We start from the raw sequence: 20,686 nt of genomic DNA on the forward strand, positions 1-20,686 counted from the left end.
GTTTACATAATTTTAACAACTAAAAGGCAATGATTCAACACAGTTGAACAGACTCAAAGTTGCATGGATTTACGCTATACGAGTAATAATAATCGAGCTAGCTGTAGGTACCTAAATGTTTGCCTTTTCGAAATGTGTAACATAGTGTTGCATAGCGCTACTACTACTAGTCGAGTAAGATATAAACGGAGTAAGAGCATTAAATTTGTGCGGACAGATATCCTTAAGCACACGCACAAGAACAACCCGGACCACGGCGCGCTGGTGGCGGCGCTCGCGGGGCTGCGCGAGGTCATGTCGCACATCAACGAGGACAAGCGCAAGACGGAGGGCCAGCTGCAGATGTTCGACATCTACAACGACATTGACCAGTGTCCGGTACGACATTTATATCCATTATCACTGACACGTGTCACATGTGTCGCTACCTTAAAAACAATAAACTTGACATCTATCGGGCCTTTTTAGACTACTCTTTCGGCTATTACTGCTATTCGATTAGTTAAGTTTGGGCACTATCGCCCCTAGCCCAAGGCATACGTTAACCTCGATAAAACCGTAGCCAGTGTGATTCGCTATCATTCTTAACCTTTCCTATGCCAATGTAAAATGTTGGTGTTCAAAACATGAACTTAACGTTAATACATGACGCGCACAATTCAAATTCAATTCTTAACATCACAACCGATACAATTTGATCAGCTCCTCATTGCTGATTGATTACTATCACGAGTTTGCGCTACATAATTTCGTGCAGACTGTAACCGTTTTTTTTACAGGCGCATTTGGTATCATCGCATCGATCGTTCATAGCTCGCTGCGAAGTAGTCGAACTATCGAAAGAGCTTTCCGGTCGAGGTGATCATCTCGTACTGTTCCTATTTACTGACACTATGGAAGTTTGCAAGAAACGATCAAAAGTAAGTTTTAATTATTATCTAATTACGGTACTTAAAAATTCTTCACCAAATCATTGCAATGTATTAGGATAATGTTATGTCTACTATATATAACAGTGAGATATATTGTTCTTACACAGGCCTTCAATAGTAAGAGTCCGACGAACGGTACGAGTACAATGCGACTAGGCTCGAGCAAGCCGTACAGGCACATCTCCCTTATGCCGCTGAGCACCGTAAAGCGTGTCGTCGACATTCGAGAGGCAGAAGGTACAATCTTGTAGCTACAATTTATTTTGCTTATTACCCACACCTGTTGTCTACCTCTATCCTTAATCAATTGTTTTCTGTAAGATGTATATTTTACTGAGATGTACCAATGAAGATATACTATCTATCTATCTACGCAAAAAGTTAATATTTTGTTATGTTTAGTTAAGTTTGTGTTATCTATCTAGAATTGAATGATGTTTGTGTGTGTGTAGATTGTCACAACGTGTTCGCGCTGATGTGCCGGAGCAACCAGGAGCTGAAGGAGAAGCTGTACTCGTTCATGATCACGGACGACGCGGTGGACAAGTCGCACTTCCTGCGCCAGCTGTGCCGGCAGATGGCCAACACTGTCTGCAAAGCTGACGCTGTGAGTATCCCACTCTACCTACTTACTTGTCCGCTCATTCACTCTAGGTACAATATGTGTCAAGTCTTATATCTATTAGGCTAGGGCTCCATATTTTATGCAGTAATATAATAATAAATCATTTATTTCAAGTAACTTTGACTCATAGATATTGTTAGTATGTACTTATAGCTATGTTAGTGTTTACACTTATCACTATATAATTACAGATTGATTAAATAAAATAAAATAATACAATAATGTTTCTAGAAGTACAACATCGTTTATACATAATAAGTACTTCTAGAAACATGCATATCGTCACAGTGCCTCATATATGGGCAGTCAAACCTCTCGGCTATCAAACGCAGGATAGGGTTGGGGCTGGCCCGCACCCGGCGCACCAGAGATGTGCATCGTTTGCGCATAGTCGTATAAAAGCAATCTATGCGTGCTTCAGCAAACATCCCTGATGCGCTACAGAAGCGGGGCAGCCCCACCAGGACCCGGAACGCGTTGTTATATTGGACCCGGAGAGCCCCATAGGCCCGCTGCGTGTAGTATGTCCATAAGCTGCACGTATAGAGGGAAGTGCAATATGCTCTAAAGAGAGTTAATTTCACCTCCCTAGTACAGCGCGCAAACTTACGCGCAATCATGTTTGCCCTCACCGACAGGGCTCTCCGTTCACGCTCGATATCCATGTTGTCTTTTAAATCTGAGGTGACAACATGGCCTAAATACTTAAAGGTCCTCACCCTTTCCAGTGAAAGCAGTAATTCTGATAGCCAAGGCACACGGAATTGACTAGATAAACAAATAGTAAATGTACCCTACTAGAAAATGTTACAGTCCTGTCTGAGATATACAAGATATAGCGTTGAAATAGTGACAATCGAGATGTTTCTGCGCAGGACAAGTTCCTGGCGACGCTGGAGTCTCACCAGCTCGACATCGACACCAGCGACCTGGCGCTCAGCACGCTTTCCAAAGTCACCAAATTCGCCGCCCGCACCAGGATAAAGGTACCTGTACCGTCACATCACAAGCCTCACTCCTTATAAATTATCCCATGCTTATAGTCGATAATAGGGTATTTGACTTAATTTATTATTTAATACATGGTAGGTATACTTTTGCTAAAACTATTTATTGTCTTTCAGCTAAAAGCTTTAAAAAACGATCTTATTTATTTATAATGTGTTCACTACTTATATTGAAAGAAATTAATACGTTATTTGCTGAGTATTTTGTTTGCGTATACATGATTCGTACTTGTTATTATTTCGTTATCCTATAATAAATGAGACAACGTGCGGGTACGGTACGCTTGACATCATTTGAATATGAAAGTACATATTTAGAATACCGTACATCAGAAAACAATTTCAAAATTCAATGTATTTTCTTTGTTATTTGGTTAAGTTAAAAATAAATACTAAATACTAGTAATATACTGTTAGTCAACTACCCTGTTGTATTTTAGCATGATTAAATATAGTATAATAAGTTACAAATGTATTCTAGCTTAGCTTGCATTACTAGTAACAACAAAAGATAAATAACCAAGATGGTAAGTGTTTATTTAGATTGCTAATGCAATGAATCAGTCCTATATCGTTATCAAATGTTAAATGTAACTAAGGCATGACAATGTTCGAATTCGACAGACAATTAACATTGACGGTCATACATACTTCATACATATTAGAGTAAATATAGCTGGTTACACAGAGCATGGTTCGTTTTCAATTATGGTTGGTACACTTGGTACTTAATTTATATGTGCGCTAAGTATTTTAGTGAATTCCGGCACACAATGGATATTAAACAATTAGTACTTATGTGCAAATTGTATTATCTAAGTAATTACATTACAATCGGTCTGGCTGGACTTTGAACTATTTCGTTTCGCCAGTACTGTAAATGTATCTATCTGTTATTTACAAATGTACATTCTTCGTCAACTATTGTGATCACTTTTGTTAGTACCAGTAGCTTATGCACCTGAACGATAGTTAAAGATAATGTTTGTAGATATGTAGTTTAGATTAAGTAGTGAGATGCGAGTGGAGTTGTGTGTCTCGACTCGTGTAGTGGAGGGCTGGTTGTGTTGTAGCTGGAGACGCTGGCCGGGCTGGGCGGCTGGCTGCGCGAGCCGGGCGGGCCGGGCGGGCTGCTAGACACATGGGTATTGCGCGCTCACTTACTCGCACAGGTCTGAAGCGCCTCGTCCACATCCACCCGACCCCACCCACACCCACACCCATCACTGCACGCACACGCCATCCAAACCTAATGCACTGCCGTCAGAATATTTATCCCCGTGTCAATTTAATACCGTCGCGGTAAAACAACATTTTCAGTTTGTAATACTAAACTAGTGATTATGGCTTAGTAAATCACTAATTTTGTAATGCCATTCTGAAATCAGTGAAATCACCCCTTCTACACATTATATTACTGTAGTTCCAGCATAAAATGAGAATGTTTCAAAAGTAGCAAAAACAAGTAAAAAGTTATCGCAAAAACATTAAATAATTTTATAATTGACATGAGAATGAGTTCCGGCATATAAAAAGTTCATCTAAAACTTAACATTATTTCCTGTCTTGTTCTGGTAAAAGTATCAATATCAATGTATCAATCGTACTGCGTAATGCTCGAGTGCGGCGCGCGAGCGGCACAGTCGCTAAATCTGGACCGACTTTAACATGATGTGTAGAATTAAAAAATGGCGGGCAGTGCTGCGGTATACCATCATTTAACCAAACCATTTTCCGATTATGGGTGGTCAGTGTTTAGAAATAACGCTTAGCTTTAGTTCATTTGTTATTAACAGTTTTCGTGAGCGTGCCATACCTGTCATGTGTTGGTCCATGTCTTGTCATAATCATTATTTAACAACCCCGTTCTTCGTATACGTATATTAATGTACGCATTTCTTTGTAAATTAGCTGGGCTCAGTCATTAACTGCCATTTTTAATGTATGAGGCTGTTTATGTATAAGGATTTAGGACTGGCTCGCCACTATCCTTTTTCTAGTGTGAAGTTTTTATGCGTTTTATTAATAGTAGTTTGTGAATGCTACATAATGAAAGGGGTAAAAATACGAGTGGGACTACACACATATAAGTATTCAGGAACCGCATGTCACGGCCGGCGTTGGGGCATCGATTCCGGCCGGTCGGCTCCTCGCGTACGAGAACGGCGGCGCTCGGCTCCTCGAGTACGCGGACGGCGCCGCTCAGTTCCTCGCACACATTTATACGCATACATACACAGTTTGCCCACCACCAAAATGGCTACGGCTTGAGTATTCCAATTTTGTACTGAGAATAGATAAAGTTGGGGCCTCGCTAATATCGAACGATATGGCAGTCGGCCCCCTGTCTCTGAATTAAAAAATATACGGATGCGTTACATGCGTCAAAAAGTTTTCATTTACCGCCGTTTGACAACCATGCATATCTCAAAATTTGGTGGTGGAATTTATTTCATAGCATTGTGTTTTATAATTAAAAGTCTACTGTACGTAAAAACAGCAAGTCTACGGTAAAAACTGCTTATTGTTAAATTCATTGCTTCGTTATTCTGGGAATGGAATAACAAATACATCATTCGCCATAGCTGGCTTGGGCAGCGGGTTTCAATTTTCATGTTCCTAGTGATTCTGCATATATTGTAATATAATTTGTAGCGATTCGTGTTATCGCTAGTGAGACGAATCTATGTAAATGATAATATTAAAAAATGTGTATTAAATGATTATGTTAATGACAGGTGGGCCGCGCGTTGTCGTTCAACAAGACGCCGTCGAAGTTGAAGCGCGCCATGTCGTCCATGATCTCCCCGTTCGGCTCGCAGGCCAACCTCACGCCCGCCTCGCAGCTCGCGCAGATGCGCCTCGCGAGCTGCAATAACATCAACGTGAGTACCTATGCGCCTCCATCTCTCCCACTTTTTACAACACTACAAACGTCTACCTACTGTACATATACATAGAGAAATATAGTACGACAAGAGTGCTCACTCCATACATCAGTTTTGATACCAAAAAGACTATTAATTTCAGTGTCTACATCAAGCATTGAGTAGCGGAATTATCAGTTCTGCTACTTGACAATAGATGTAGTACCGACCGGAAAGTCGTATGTTGTTGAGCATAAGGAGTATGTATGGAGTGAACACTCTTGTCTTACTATTTTTCTCTATGACATATATTAAAACAATATTTTAGACTCCCTTCGGTCGTGTTTTAATTTTTCGCCACTCGCGCCAATTCCGGTTGTAAGCGTGTTCGAGTATTAAATGAGGCTTTCCACAGAGAAGGATCCTTATGCTTCATGTGCAATAAGGACCTTTCTATAAGAAACTCCAACAGAAATTCTAACAAGCAACAAAATTGCACATGAAGGGTAAGGACCCTTCTGTGTGGAAAGCCACAAATATTGAAAGAGTGCGGGTGGTTAAGGCAGCCACTATATATTGTGATTTGTGTGCAGGAGATGGGCACGAGCAGCGGCGCCGGCGGCGGCGGGTCGGGCGGCGGCGAGGTGCTGGTGGCGCCGCTGTCGGTGCAGCCGACGCGCAAGGCCGCGGCCGGCGCGGCGGCCGCGCTGCGCCGCTTCTGACGGCGCACCGCGCGCCGCGCCTGACTCGCGCCCGACCCGCTTCCGGCTCCGGCTTCTAAATGTTGTTGAACTCGCCGTACGGAGAGCACCTGCACGCGGTTCACACTCGTCATTATACTGACGGTAGGCGCGGCGAGAACTAAATACCTACGCCAGAACATTACGAGATTGTAATATCTATTATAAGATGATTTAGTATACATACACGTATGTATACCAGCTAAATCATAAAACAATTTTTACTGTTGACTATGAAACACTCACTGTCACTATGTGTCATATTTTTTTATCAGGAGATACATTCAAACAATATTAAATCGGAGAATTGCTGATCAACTCTTCGAATTGATAAGACAACACATCTCTACTGTCATCGTTTTATAAGACCTACTCTGTATGGATCGGCTTCATAGTGTTAACGAATTCATGTAGCGTTAGTTGCTTGATGTCCAACATGTTACCTTGCGTCTTGTGCCAAATTCACACTATATTTACTTAGAAGTGAGTTGTTAAAAAAATGTTAATTTACTACTTTGGCAATAAAAGAGTGCGAGAAGCGTAGCTTATTACCAGTGCTAATATTAAATTAAGCCAATAACGTCTCCGTTCAATAGAGATAATAACAATGTACGATATGAGGCGTGTTGTGAGTGTGTGGCACAAGTGCTCGGTGGTCGCGTCGGAACCAGTGACATATCGGAACCTAAATCGTACTTCGTGATTTTAATCATATTTCGAATATTAACAAAATTTTAATTTTAATCGTTGATTTTCAATGTTAAAAAGTCCAGTGCTATTTGAAATAATGTTAAGGAACAGCAGGGATGTGGCAATGAAAATGTTTATAATATTTATGGATCGGACGAGACTATGAAAGAGTGCTTGATGTGCCTTTGTAATATGAGCGAATTGAAATGATAGCACGGGTTTTATATAGTAGAGTATTTGGTAGTATTACTGTATAACTTGTCACAAAGTGCGGCCTGTATAGAAATCGAATACTAGAAGTAGTTCAATCGAAAAGTATTTTTGTTATAACCAGTCGGGTTTACTATTTGCACTCGCCTGGTGCTCTTATTTATTGTATACAATACTGATTGGGGTCAGTTTAGTTCTTTGAGTAAACAAATCGAATATTTTACCGAGTCGAACGTATTCGTTTTCGGTGGTTTAGTTTGTTCAAAATAATATGTACAATAATGTACATATCGTGATATTTTTAATATTATCGTGAAATAGGCATTTGATTGTAAGTAGTAATAATATATAATATGATATCAGACCGCGAATAGGTCGTTAGCGGTCGCCCCCTCGCGGCGGCGGCGCGCCCGACCGCCAGGAGCCACCTTCTTTACTGTTTCATCTAAGTACCTACTACTTATTATCTTAAGTTTTATGAAGAGTCTCACTAAGGCTATCATCTTATCAACAGTGTGTGTACACGTAATAGATTGTACAAAGATCTATATTTATAATTATATTTAAATGATTGATAAAATAAACATTTATTTTCAGTGAAAAAGCATTTCATTTTCCGAAATTCAAACAAGACTTTCAGTGTTAACAAAAATATCAACTACCTATGCCCAAATGAATAGAGGGAATGAGGGCACGTAGATACATTACACATGAAACTATTCAGATGAGATTTCACAGTTCATTCCATGGTCTAATAAAACATGGTCTTCTCTTCCCAGAGTGTCACTTGTCTACGTCACAATAACATTGCCACTTTATTTCAACATAACATGTTACATGGGTACATTATATGGTTAATAAGTTAATTTATTTCTTTATAATTTAATAATTTTCATTTATATGTATTTTATCTTAAGTTTTACAATAACACGTCATTTTTAATTATTCGTTAGCAATATCTTCCGATTCACGAAAGAAATTTCAGACGTTCGGGTAATTCTGTTTACACTACTGGCAACACAGGATAGCGCTGTCACATTTGACAATCCGCCATTTTGTCCCGACCGACCGTCCTTGTCGAACGCGTGTTAATTGTTATTTCCTTCTCGCTCAGTGTCAGCAGTCGCAGTGTTTTCCAAACTTTTCACGTCGTAGGCTTCGTAATTAATGTTTTGTTACGAAAATGGTTGGCTGCTCTATTCGGAACTGTAAGAGTAGGAGTGAAAAGTGCAGTATAGATTTGTTTTATTTTACTATGTTTCTACATGAATAACTTAAAATTAATGACGTTAAAATAATTTTCACTGTTGGTTAAAAATCTCCCACATTTTAAAGTTTGAGAACCTGTAAACAGCATGATGACGTAGGCAAGTGCCAGTTAGGTCATTCGCGAATCTCGGAAGAGAGTACCAGGCGGAGTATATTATTATACCATGGTTCATTCGCTCACACATAAAAGCCGCCGATGAGTCGCATTTGGGGACAAAAAAAGTCGATCTAGCTAGGTCTTACCCCTGAGTAAGGCTGTATGAAATTCCTTTACATATCGTCTTCACTTCACTCATCGCACCGGTAGCACAGAATAAGTAATAGTATTATCATACAGAACGGGCACGCAACCGCCCCGCCCCGCCACATGAATCTGGCGTTCTCTCAGTAAAGCGACTTAACCACACATACACAATGACGCGTGTACAGACGTGCCGTGCACAAATATAAACGCAAATGATTTTTGATGTATGGCGTGTCCGCCCTATGCCGGGCCTAATTTGAGAAAAGTTTGCGAAAATATATTTTGACTCTGTACATACAAATCTTGCCTGTCAACTGTAGTTAGTTAATAACCTGCCCGGGTCCATGCACCTAGCTTACTTAGGCAGGTACTTGGTACTTAATTGGCACGCAATAAAAATCTGTATCTATCGATTTCACTATTCAGGTTTTACTTACCTACGTATTTTGAATTACAAAGAATAAAAGTGACACGTATTTTTATTTCAGAATATGTTCAATCACATGTCCGTCCCTAGGACATTTTAAACGCTTTAAACCACCCCTGTCTTTCTAAAAGTGTATAAATCACGGCGGTGCGGTGTCAGACGCCGCGGCGCGGTGCAGGGTGCATGAACACGATGGCGTTGTGTAGCGCGCGCAGCGGCACGGCCAGCGCCGCGGCCAGCAGCGGCGCCAGCGCTGTGTACATAGCGAGCGACGGCAGCTCCGTCTGACTCACCGAAATAATTTGGCCTATTAACACCACCTGCAAACGTTAACGTAGGTATTAGGTACCTTACGCCGCGCTCTAACGGCGGCAATAGGAACGACGGATCTCTCGCTGCACAGCGTCGTTGCGGCCATGCTGGGCAGCGAGAGAAAATGGAAGACAGTAGTCTCCTTCTGCGAGGAGGTCATCTCGCAGAAGGAGGCAGCGGAGCGGGAGCGCGAAAACGCGATGGACGCGCCCCCGATTCGTCAAAGACGACGAGGGAGGAGACGCGCGCAGTACGCTGCGGCAAACCGCGTCCTTCCTCAGTAGGGCCAGTGGGTTGGGGCTCACATTGCACGGCCCTACACGTTTGGGGGGAGAATCAGAAGCGTCCCTGATTCTCCCCTCCTTTTGTGCGGGTTCACCGGCTTAATGCCGGGAAAAGACGGGGGGCATGGTGGAAGAATGAATGCGCGACCCCATGATGCCCCCAAAAACAACGTCTGAGAGGGTGAGACGCCGGAGTGGGGTTTAGTGGGTATTCTCTTTCACTCCCTCTCGCTAGGAGAGGGAGGCTGAATAGAGGGAGTCCCACATACCCCCCCAATTATGGCCTTCCCCACGGCCGGGGGGGATGCGTAAAAGCATTCCCCACTCCGACAAAAAAAAAAAAAAAAAAAAAAAAAAAAAAAAAAAAAAAAGGTATTAGGTACCTAAATGCCTGAATTGCAAGTAAGATTTGGTATACCTACTACTAGAACTGCATGGGATGTATTTTTTTAATTACTAGGATTATTTTACATACTTGTTTGTCAGTGCGTCCAGCTCCGACTAGCTAGAGTAATAGGTACGGCTGACTTAAAAACATTTTACAAAACATGTGCCCCTATACCTAGTTGAAAATCATAAACTCGTCGTCGCTTCGGTCGGTATGGCTTTCACAAGGGCCTACCGCAAATTTCGGGCATCTTTTTCTTTTATTTCAATTAACCTTTTGGACGCCAATGACCGATATATACGCACCGCAGGTCCAACGCCAAAGACTGATTAATCGGTCATAGACCACAGAGCAACATAGACCTAGGTGCATATGCATAAAGTTCAATTTCAGATTTGACACTTCGGTGACGTGGCGTCTGAGTGACAGCTTTTATGTTTGACACGGCGTCGAAAAGGTTAAGGCATAACTAATTACGCCTAGTGCCAGAGATAGTTGCTCGAAATTTACGAACTTCGATTTGATCAAACGAATGTCAAAAGAGGAAAGGGGACGGTCCCTTTTCCATACAAACGTAGTCCCCATTTTACTCTGATATTGACATTATGGAAAATATTTTTAATTCAAAAATAAAACTTACAAGCACTACAAATGGTATAAACGTCCACGAGGTGCTAATACGAGAGTTGCAGGTGTTCTCCTCGGTGGCGATATTGAGGTCGGAGCGAAAGTCGGGGCTGCGGTACAGGTACACGAGCGCCGCCAACTCGACCAGGCACACGGACGGCAACGCCACTCCCGTCATCAGAGAGTCCACACTCTCCAATAGCGCTAGACCGCCCTGCACATGTACACTCACTAAGTGATCCCCCTGCATACAAATTTGTTTGCAGGGGGTCACAGTCACAACTCTACAGTTTACTGTACAATTTATCAAAATGAAATAGTTATTTTCGATACAAGTGCGAAAAAGAGGAAATTCGAAACGAGTGGCGATAAATTAAAACACGACCGAAGGGAGTGTTTTAAATCGACACGAGTTGCGAATTACCTATTCGCACGTGTATCGAACGACGTTTTACAGTACATATGGCACTTTAAAGTTTCGACATACGCACGAAAAGTGCTATTTTACGCGCTAGTGCGGAAAAGTAGCCCCATACCTATGTACTGTAAAATAATTTATTTTCAGGCAACAAAGGCTGATATATACATACCTTACAGAATAACATACATTACAATAAATATTATCTTAAAAACTAAAAAATCATTTAGGCGACACAACAGTATTTAAAACAACATCATGTTGTTACAGTTAAAACAAGGCTTTTCTTCTTGCAAGTTGCAATATATTCCACCACATCTTATGCCGTGGCGGAAACATGCAGATGTGATATCCACGAGTGCTACTTCCGGCCAGTTGGTAAGGAAAATTTGGAGATCATCCGCCTGGGCCTACCACATCCACTTCCTGTTCCGCGTTCACTTGGCTGATCATTTACCTATATTTGTAGGTACCTACTTACAATAGATTATTTTGGTTGAGTCCACCATTGACATTAGGTATTGAAAATTAAAAATGTACTCACGAAAGTGGCATACGGCAGGCTAAGAAGGAAGCAAGAACAGATCATAGCCAACACCACCTGTTGCTCGACGAACCTAAGTACAAGCAAATTCAACAAATTTAATTTCCAATTAAATAGCCCGGGTTCATGCGTATAAATATGGTAGGTAAGTACTAAACTTCAAATATGACTTACACTAATTTTACTTTATATTCAAAGATAGTGTGTAATGCCGTCTTGATTAACGTATAGGCCACCACTATATACGAAAAAGTTAAACCACCAAAAATTATGGTAGACCTGAAAATTAACATTGTTAAAATCGTAAATAAATAAAAATCTCTAATTTAGGTACTTTAATGGAAACTACTTACATTGTATGGGAATAGTTACCCTGCGCAGTACATTTCGAATACATGGGTATCACCCACATAACACCTTGAACACACAGAATTATACAATTTAGGATTTAGGGAGTTATTTTTGAACCACTCTAATGGCTTCATCACACAGGCGCGTTTTCCGGGCGCGGCGTGAGCGTTTTGTATGTAAAAGCCGCGCCTGGAAAACGCGCATGTGTGACGAAGCCTTAACGCTCATTTTACGGTCAAAGCGCGTTTTACAGTATATAGGTATCTCTTATTATTTATCGGAATAAAAAATGAATATGTTAACTAATTGTGTAGAGAAAGTTAATATACATAAATTATCTTATTTAGAATTAAGCCTCCATATTGTAAGTATATACCTACCTCGTTTAATTTTTTCTAGTTACTTAGTCAAAAACATAATATTGCAATTAAATATTACTTCAGTTATCTTTTTATCAAAAAATGACATATATATTCATAAAGTTCCGTGCGTATCTATTGATAGAATTCTAGAATAGGTACATACTTATTTTACTTAGTTTAAGTGTCTAAGAAGGTAATTAATTAACGACAAGAGTCATCTTTACGTAGGTACGTGACGGGTAGACAACTCCTAGATACGTATTAGGTACACTTGCTTATATACCTATAGAGGTTTCAGTATTCACAAAATACAAGTTTACAAGTGTAGCAACAAATTACTCTCGCGTGTATCGTAAACGTTGGCCACGTCGAGGTGTGACACGTCGCCGACCGCGCAGACGGTGGCCGCGGCGGCGTGCAGCACCGCCAACGCCAGCACGATCCCCGAGTGCCACACGTTGTCAGCGTTCAGAAGCGGGTCGATGTGACCCGACGCTAACAAACAATTTTTAACTGTAAAACAGTTCGACTCACATTGCGTAATTTATAAATGTATTCAGGGGAGCGTTCCTTTCATATATTGTATTTTTACCCTCTAATTAATATGTCCTCACTGCAAACGTGAAAAGTAGTACCTTACTGTACACGAAACCCAAGTTTTTTGCATCTCGTGCCTTCGATTCCCTTGCTCTCTGCTCTCGATGCTCAAGGTTCTAAATTAGAACAATTATTTCGCTTCCTTGAGACTCTAAATCAGCACTCACAGTACAAATTAACGTTATGTAGACACAGGGCCGGATCTAGGGTAGAGCGAGTGGAGCGGCCGCTCTAGGCGCCGGATGGCAAGGGGGGCGCCGAAATGACAAATGAGAAAAAAAAGTTTTAAAAGACGCGAGTGTGGGGGGGGGGGGGGGGGGGAATACGCTTGAAAACTTCAACGAAGGGCGCCAAAACTCGATTTCGCTCTACCATAATCAAGGGCTCGGGCCGGCACTGTGTAGACACGTGATTACTGATTAATTACATCATGATTAGACCTACTCGTACTAGGTGAGTATCTATATATTAGAAGCCCAGTAAGTAGTGGGACGTATTAGACTGGTTGTGATGAATAGTGATGACTGTTGATGTTGATAAATAGTTATATATGTACCATAGTGGTTTAGCCCTTTGCCATGAATGATTTCCGTGCCCGTGCCAGCGGAGTGAATATAGAGTGATACTACAAAGGCGTCTGTCAGACCCTGCAATAAATTATTCGTCAGTACGACGTCAGAAGGAAATACAATATACAGAAAGTGCCGGCAATACAAACCGAGAATATATCAATTTTGCCGAGTTTAAAAATTTGCTTTATAACTCTCTTCGGTGCCGACACGGTCATTGAGGCGACCACGGCTAGACACACCACCCAGATCCACGGCACTACCACAATCCAGGGATACAAGTTATTCCACACTAACTGAAATATAAAGTTAACGATTCAGGATTTTTTTTTAAATATACAGGTATCCTAATATCTATTAGGAACCAACATAGGTACCTACTGTATTTTTTGAATACCTTTGATAGGTATTACAATTAGATCGAAGTTGTTTTTTGTCAACGTAAAAATGCTCTTCTTCTTGTACTGTTTATAAAATAAACCTACTTCATAATAAAAATTGAATTTATTATATGAATATGCAAGTGGTTGTTTTCCTCTGGTATCGTGTTTGAAGTTGGTTATTAATAGCAACGACCAGGGCCGGATCTACGGTAGAGCGAGTGGAGCGGCCGCTCTAGGTGCCGGATGGCAAGGGGGGCGCCAAAATGGCAAATGAGAAAAAAATAGTTTAAAAAGACGCGAGTAGGGCGAGGGGGTGGAAATACGCTTGAAACATGAAAACTTCAACGAAGAGCGCCAAAACCCGATTTCGCTCTACCCTGATCAAGGGCTCGGGCCGGCACTGGCAACGACTATCGAACTTACCCTACGATGCCTCACGCGTTCGGCAATCATAAGAAACCACATTAACACCCAAATACAGCCCAGGCATATAAGCAACGGTATGTTGAAGGCACCAAAGTGATAAGTCAGTGGCATCCGAACTAGTTCCAAGCTGATAAGACACAATATGGTTAATTGTTTAACAAGGGAGCAAAATTGTCGTTTACCCCTCCTAGCAATATTGAGACAGAAGCAGGCGAAAACATTCTAAATGATGTGTGGTGACTTGGTGAGGTGAACATTTTTTTTAGCTCAGCAGAAAAGTTTCTTCTGGTTCACTAGTGAGTAGTGAGCCTTAAATCCCCTGCCTGGCATCGCTCAAGATTTCTCTTTTTGAATCTTGGAATCTTTCGCTTACTCAGATCTAAATATTATATGATATTATCAAGTAAAGTAACAACTTAGTTCCCTTGTTAAACAATAGTACCTACATTGTGCAACGAGGAGAGTAAGTAAAATATTGCAAACGAGATTTTTAGATTCACGACAGCCGCAGACTGGAATGAATTAAAGACTCGAGTTTGCGATATTCTTACCCCTGGAGTTACACACAATGTTTTTCATCACACTTGCGAACAACACCTAAATTTTAAACGAAATAATTATAATACGGTGACATTTCAAACGTTCGTCCACCATGTTGTAATTTTTTGGCAGGGTAAGGGGCCCACAGATTACCAGTTCGCCGGACGATATCAGCCTGTCAGTTGTTCGGAACTGTTACCTTAATTTTGCGTTTAACTGACAGGCCGATATTGTCCGGCGGACTGATCATCAGTCGGCCCCTTAGAGGGCCCACTGATTATCAGTTCGCCGGAAGATATCGGCGTGTCAGTTAAAAGCAAAATTTGACAGCTCCGACCGAACAACTGACGACAGGCCGATATCGTCCGGCGGACGTAATCAGTGGGCCCCTTTAAAAGGCAGGACAGATCAGTCCGGCATTCAGCCACGATTGAAAATTGTGTAAATATTGATAATATTGATACCCGAGCAAGCGAAAGATTCGCGTAGCGAGTGGTTCGAAAAATGGAATCTTGAGCGTTGCGAGGGTTACAAAGCACGAGGGTTAAACTAAATTTGGACCCGAGTGAAACACAACATTTTTCACCGTAAGATATTAAACAAAATCAAATCCAAATGAATGTTATTAAATATTTATCAATCAAAATCATCATTTAAAAGTTAATTCTACCAGCAAACATAAGAAAACTACTCCAAATTTGCATTTGAATACTTTGCCTCACCTGTGAATAAAATGCAACTTTGCTATTTATATTTGCTATATATATAGTATTTGAATAATCAAAAGAGAGCCTTTACCAGTTGGCGTGGTGAAAAACATTTTAAAGTAACAAAATAAATTAATATAACGACCACTTACTAAAAGTAGTTGTAAGGAGGAGGACTATAAAAAAAAGGATATGGTCCAGGATATGTCTCGTTGCATTTTAGTAATTCGAACTTCATTCCTTGTGAGCTGAAAATTGTTATTTGTTTTACAAGGGAGTAAAGTTGTTGTGCCAATATTGATACCCAAAACAAGTGAAAGATTCCAAACTTGAACCACGAAGCGTAGCGATTGGTTCGAAAAGTGGAATCTTGAGCGTTGCGAGTGTTTCAAAGCACGAGAGGGTTAAACAAACTTTGCTTCCGAGTGAAACACAACATTTTTCATGACATCGACGCGAGAAAAATACTAACTATAAAACATTACAAATGAAATCCAAATGAACGATATTACATAAGATATGAATAATTCAACATCATGACTTATGTCAATTCTACCGACCAACATGAGGAAACAACTCAAATTTTGCATCAGTGTGCAAATATTTAAAGGTGTAACGCTAATACATCATTTTATACGAGCCCCGATGCCATAAGTTCTCGTTAGTCAGAGCATTTTCTAATAATGTTTATACTTTAAGTTTATACTAATATAAATACTCATGGGCAAATTTAGAGGAACGCATAAAAAAAAACCGGCCAAGTGCGAGTCGGACTCGCGCACGGAGGGTTCCGCACCATCAACAAAAAATAGAGCAAAACAAGCAAAAAAAACGGTCACCCATCCAAGTTCTGACCCTGGTGACAGACGGACGGACGGACGGACGGACAGCGGAGTCTTAGTAATAGGGTCCCGTTTTTACCCTTTGGGTACGGAACCCTAAAAAGGTTTAATTACGGGATTACCTACAGCACCTAAAGTAATTTCAAAATTAGTAATTCATCTTTTTTTTGCGTTCCTCTAAATTTATCCATGTGTGTATTTACCTACCATCAAAAGTAATTTTTTTAAATCCCTTATTTTTGCCGGCTGTAGGTACCTACTTGGTACCAGATTATTGTTTTAATTGCCAGCTGACTTCATGTTGATTAGTGTAAAACACAAAACAAAGAAGTGCTGAACGGCGCGCTCATTCTTTCTTACGTGGTGTAAAACAATATTAAAATATATATGATTTTTATATTTCATTGGAAGAACTTCATTGCACCGAGGCTCGTATGTAGGTAAAAACAAAGAAATGTATAGCAAAGTAAATATTATATCTAACACCTTCCTCCGCCACGCCAGGCACGAAAGCGCAACCCCACGGTTGTGTATCTGCATATTTTACTGTTCTCATTGCACTCCATAAACCGCCTCTGTAAATGTTACTAATAATGTAGGTATTTGCCGTTATTGCTGTGTGATTTTAACCCTTCTAAAATTCAAAGTCAAATACTTACCCCCGAAAGTGCGTAGACTGAAGTATTTTCTATCGTTGGTTTGTACGGTTGTAAGTCCCAATTTCTAAAATCAAGTTTTAGGTAGGTATATGATAAATTATTTAATAAGTATAAATTAACGTTAACTAATACTCATTTTATAAAATAAGGTTGCAATGAAGGTGTGATGTTACTAAACAAGCGACATAGTTTTCATGAGGGGAACGATTCAGCTAGCCACATCATTATTGAATTTAAAGTAATTCTAATTACCGCCACAATTTTAAATACCTATTGAAAAAGAACAAATAAGAAGTTTGCCTTTTTTCCTGAATATTGTTATTCCTAGAAAATAGAGCTAACAAAAAAATGTACATCTAATACCTACCTAATCTGTGTTCTCTTTACAAGCCAGAAACTGAATCATAACTGTAGGCTACAAGTACAGAGTGCTCTTAGAAATGTTCTTACAAATGTTTTTAAGGAGTAAAAGTAACGCACCTGCAATAAGTGAAGGGAAGTTTGGAATCTGACATAGAGTGAACCACGTAAAGCATGGTTATTGCAGCCATGGTACAATAGTTGATTGCACGTACAATAGAGGTGATGCACATTGCCAGGCCAATACCTACACAGCATCAAAAAAAATAGGTTTATAGAATCAGGGGGCCGATTTTTGAATTTCGATCGCTCGATTTCGTCACTCGAAAATCGACGAAATGCTGATTTTTGAAATACGAGCGATATAAATTGGGAATCTAGTGCCATTGACCACTCGTTTTCAATTCGATTAGCAGAATTTAAATGCCTACTATTGGAGATATTACTGAACGAAATACACGATATCGACCAGTCGAATTTCATAAATCGGCCCCCTGTGCGGAAAGAGGAGTCGTAGAATGTAGGTAAGGGAGCCCATAAGTACATTCTACGACTCTTCTCTTTCCGCACAGACTACTATTACTGACTAAGGGTCGGTGGCACAAAACCGTATGTCGTCATGTCACCCTTAAAACGTTTGCCATATAACGTATACTATATACTTACTTATTAAGTTATCACCTATGGGGAACTTCATAGTTTACTGCCGAGATGCTGTGCTCACTGATCAGTCCGTCAATATAGTCGTTGGTGAACTGGCCCTAAGTTGGTAGTAGGTACCTACTGTTAGTGGAACACGATTTTAGCCTGAGAAGTTTCGTTAATTCTACAGTGGGAAATTACTAACTTAATCAAGGAAGCGGACGTAAAGTCCCGTACAGCCCGCCGTTTACAGCCGGTAAAGGGCAATTTTATAAATATCCATACAATAGCGAACTCGCGGCACTAATAAGTATGTGGTAAGCTTTACCATCAAGCATAGGAATAACGCGGAAGGCGCGCCCCGGGCCGCTGATGCTCCACTGGCCGAGATACACCTCAAAGTGCCGCAGCGGGTTGGCTAGGACCACGACCGCCGCAACCAAGAACAGGTAGTACACTGTGCAGTCACAAGTTATAGTTACTTAGGTACTTTTTTTACGTTACACAGTTATGTGATCAGCGTAAAAAAGTAATCATATTATAATCAATAGTTTTGAATACATTCTGTGCAGAGAGCGTACGCATGGGAGGGTCTGCCACAACGTGACAAATGGGATTTAGGTTCACTTAGTGCCAATACGGGGCACCTGTGCTGCCCCCTAGTAATATTACATGCACGCTTTCTGTAGTGTGTTTAATATACCGTCTACCGTCCATATATTACTTTTTCAGTTTTTAAAAACGCTCTTCCTTTATTTATAGCAAGGATGCGTTTACACGGAATCGTGTAAAGCAAGGGTGACGAGAGAGTAGGATGTCAAAATTGAAGGTTATATCCATCACGGTAGGTATAGGTAAACTAATAAGTTATATTTAATACGAACAGAGGCCGGTGGTGAGCGCGGGTCCTACGACCCGACAGTGCATGGTGAGGCAGGAGGAGAGCGCAAGCGCGCTGAGCCGCAGGCGCCGCCGCCCGCGGTCGCGCCGCGGCGCCGTGCCTGCCGCCATGTCCATGCCCGGCACGTTCGATGTCGACCATTCCACCGACCACTCGCTTTGCTAATATGTACAATCATTAAAACAATTTTTAGTCTAGTCCTAGTAATCCCTGATGTTGACTGTACTTTTATCGAGACGATTTTAATTACCACAATGTCCCTTGGTATGTTGTTTGCAGTTTGATGTAAACCACTATTTACAGTGGCGGCGCGTCATACATAATAGCCGAGCCGGCGGTTAACTCTGATCTAGGTTGGCCTGCTAACTTACATAATTGTATGTGCTGTACATAAACAACAAAATTTTGGTAAGTATTAAACTTTCGTTTCTGATTAGAGAGCTTTCCACCTGCCAAGTAGTTACTTAATCATTATTATTTTACTACATGGCAAGTAGCATCACTGATGGGACCTTACTAGCTTACTAGAATGCTAACATCCAATACAAGGTTGGGGCATGCAAAAATATTAAACAACACTTACATTGTCTCTATTGTCGAATGTAAGAATTGTGTCCATGGAATTACGATGAGGTGTCCTTTGTGCCATGATTACTAATTTTGAGATTTAATTTCGCAACGCCAAATCAATCCAAAATATTGTAATGTAATGTAAAATAATGTAATGTCAGTGTCATAAAGGTACCTTAATATATACCTACTTCACTCCTTGAAGGTATCTTTCACATGACATTCATATGTCAGGTTCAAGCAAAGAGTAGTACATATAATATACAGGTGGCCTATTTAGATCGGTCAGTATGGGAAAATCTGAAACTATAAGACTTACGACGATCTCTTCTTAGTAACCATCAAAGAGTAGTATAATATATATATGATTTTAGTAACAAGAAAAACTGCATTCATACATTTAAAAAAATTATGTAAAATGTATTGAAAAAAATGGTGGTCATGTCGAAAACTTACTAAAATAAATTAAAGGATATGAAAACAAATGCATTTTATTCATTTCAGACATCATGTTTCATATTAACATTTACTGCTTAAGACCTACACAATCGATATCTAAATAGAAATAATTTTAGTTTTATTTTTCAAAACGTCCGGGTTCGATTCCCGAGCTGAGTATACATTTTTTTAAATCTATGAATGCAGTTTTTCTTGTTACTAAAATCGATGACATGGTTCCTAAGAAGAGATCGTCGTATGTCTTATAGTTTCAGATTTTCCCATACTGACCGATCTAAATGGGCCACCTGTAGAGACTGTGCGGAAAGAGAAGAGTCGTGGAATGTATACATTCCACGACTCTTCTCTTTCCGCACAGGCTGTATATGACAGTTCAAGAGTAGGTAAACCAAAGAATACTCACTAAAGAGTAAAATAAGTTGCGGTAAACAGCAAAGAGTACTTTCTACAATTCAGGGTTCAAAAAGAATAGTATCAAAATCCCGATCCAAACATTGACCCAATATCAAGGGGACACAGTCTATCGCAGTGCCGCCGCTGAGTCTTGGAATAATAATAATAATAATAAAAGCGGCCAAGTGCGAGTCGGACTCGCCCATGAAGGGTTCCGTATTTAGGCGATTTATGACGTATAAAAAAAAACTACTTACTAGATCTCGTTCAAACCAATTTTCGGTGGAAGTTTACATGGTAATGTACATCATATATTTTTTTTAGTTTTATCATTCTGTTAT

The 20,686-nt window shown here is 40.4% G+C and overlaps 2 protein-coding genes across 7 annotated transcripts in view; one reads left to right on the top strand and one right to left on the bottom strand.

Annotated features, from left to right (window-relative positions):
* Window positions 1-6,281, top strand: part of LOC134661377 (protein ECT2) — a 43,978-nt gene extending 37,697 nt beyond the window's left edge. For 2 of the 5 annotated variants that reach the window (XM_063517425.1, XM_063517428.1), the window contains 8 exons: window positions 218-378; window positions 780-920; window positions 1,040-1,169; window positions 1,385-1,539; window positions 2,433-2,543; window positions 3,638-3,736; window positions 5,303-5,449; window positions 6,025-6,281. In XM_063517425.1, the coding sequence (XP_063373495.1) occupies window positions 218-378; window positions 780-920; window positions 1,040-1,169; window positions 1,385-1,539; window positions 2,433-2,543; window positions 3,638-3,736; window positions 5,303-5,449; window positions 6,025-6,153 (1,073 nt within the window). In that variant the 3' untranslated portion in view covers window positions 6,154-6,281. The remainder of the gene's footprint in view (window positions 1-217; window positions 379-779; window positions 921-1,039; window positions 1,170-1,384; window positions 1,540-2,432; window positions 2,544-3,637; window positions 3,737-5,302; window positions 5,450-6,024) is intronic. The other 3 variants (XM_063517423.1, XM_063517424.1, XM_063517426.1) reach the window with 3 other exon arrangements.
* Window positions 6,282-9,166: 2,885 nt separating this feature from the next.
* Window positions 9,167-19,619, bottom strand: LOC134660976 (sodium- and chloride-dependent neutral and basic amino acid transporter B(0+)-like). 2 transcript variants are annotated; one of them, XM_063516862.1, is made up of 16 exons: window positions 19,507-19,619; window positions 18,907-19,084; window positions 18,351-18,479; window positions 17,501-17,627; window positions 17,021-17,084; window positions 16,848-16,936; window positions 15,672-15,767; window positions 14,270-14,399; window positions 13,613-13,759; window positions 13,451-13,541; window positions 12,637-12,792; window positions 11,938-12,001; window positions 11,759-11,863; window positions 11,585-11,657; window positions 10,636-10,836; window positions 9,167-9,331 (listed from the first exon to the last, which is right to left on the bottom strand). In XM_063516862.1, exons 1-16 carry the CDS (start codon window positions 19,570-19,572, stop codon window positions 9,167-9,169), a joined length of 1,881 nt encoding a protein of 626 aa, XP_063372932.1. In that variant the 5' UTR covers window positions 19,573-19,619. The 2 variants fall into 2 exon arrangements, with proteins under 2 accessions (XP_063372932.1, XP_063372933.1); XM_063516863.1 differs by lacking the exon at window positions 11,759-11,863.
* Window positions 19,620-20,686: the final 1,067 nt, after the last annotated feature.

This window comes from Cydia amplana, chromosome Z, assembly GCF_948474715.1.
Source record: "Cydia amplana chromosome Z, ilCydAmpl1.1, whole genome shotgun sequence".
Classification (NCBI taxonomy): domain Eukaryota; kingdom Metazoa; phylum Arthropoda; class Insecta; order Lepidoptera; family Tortricidae; genus Cydia; species Cydia amplana.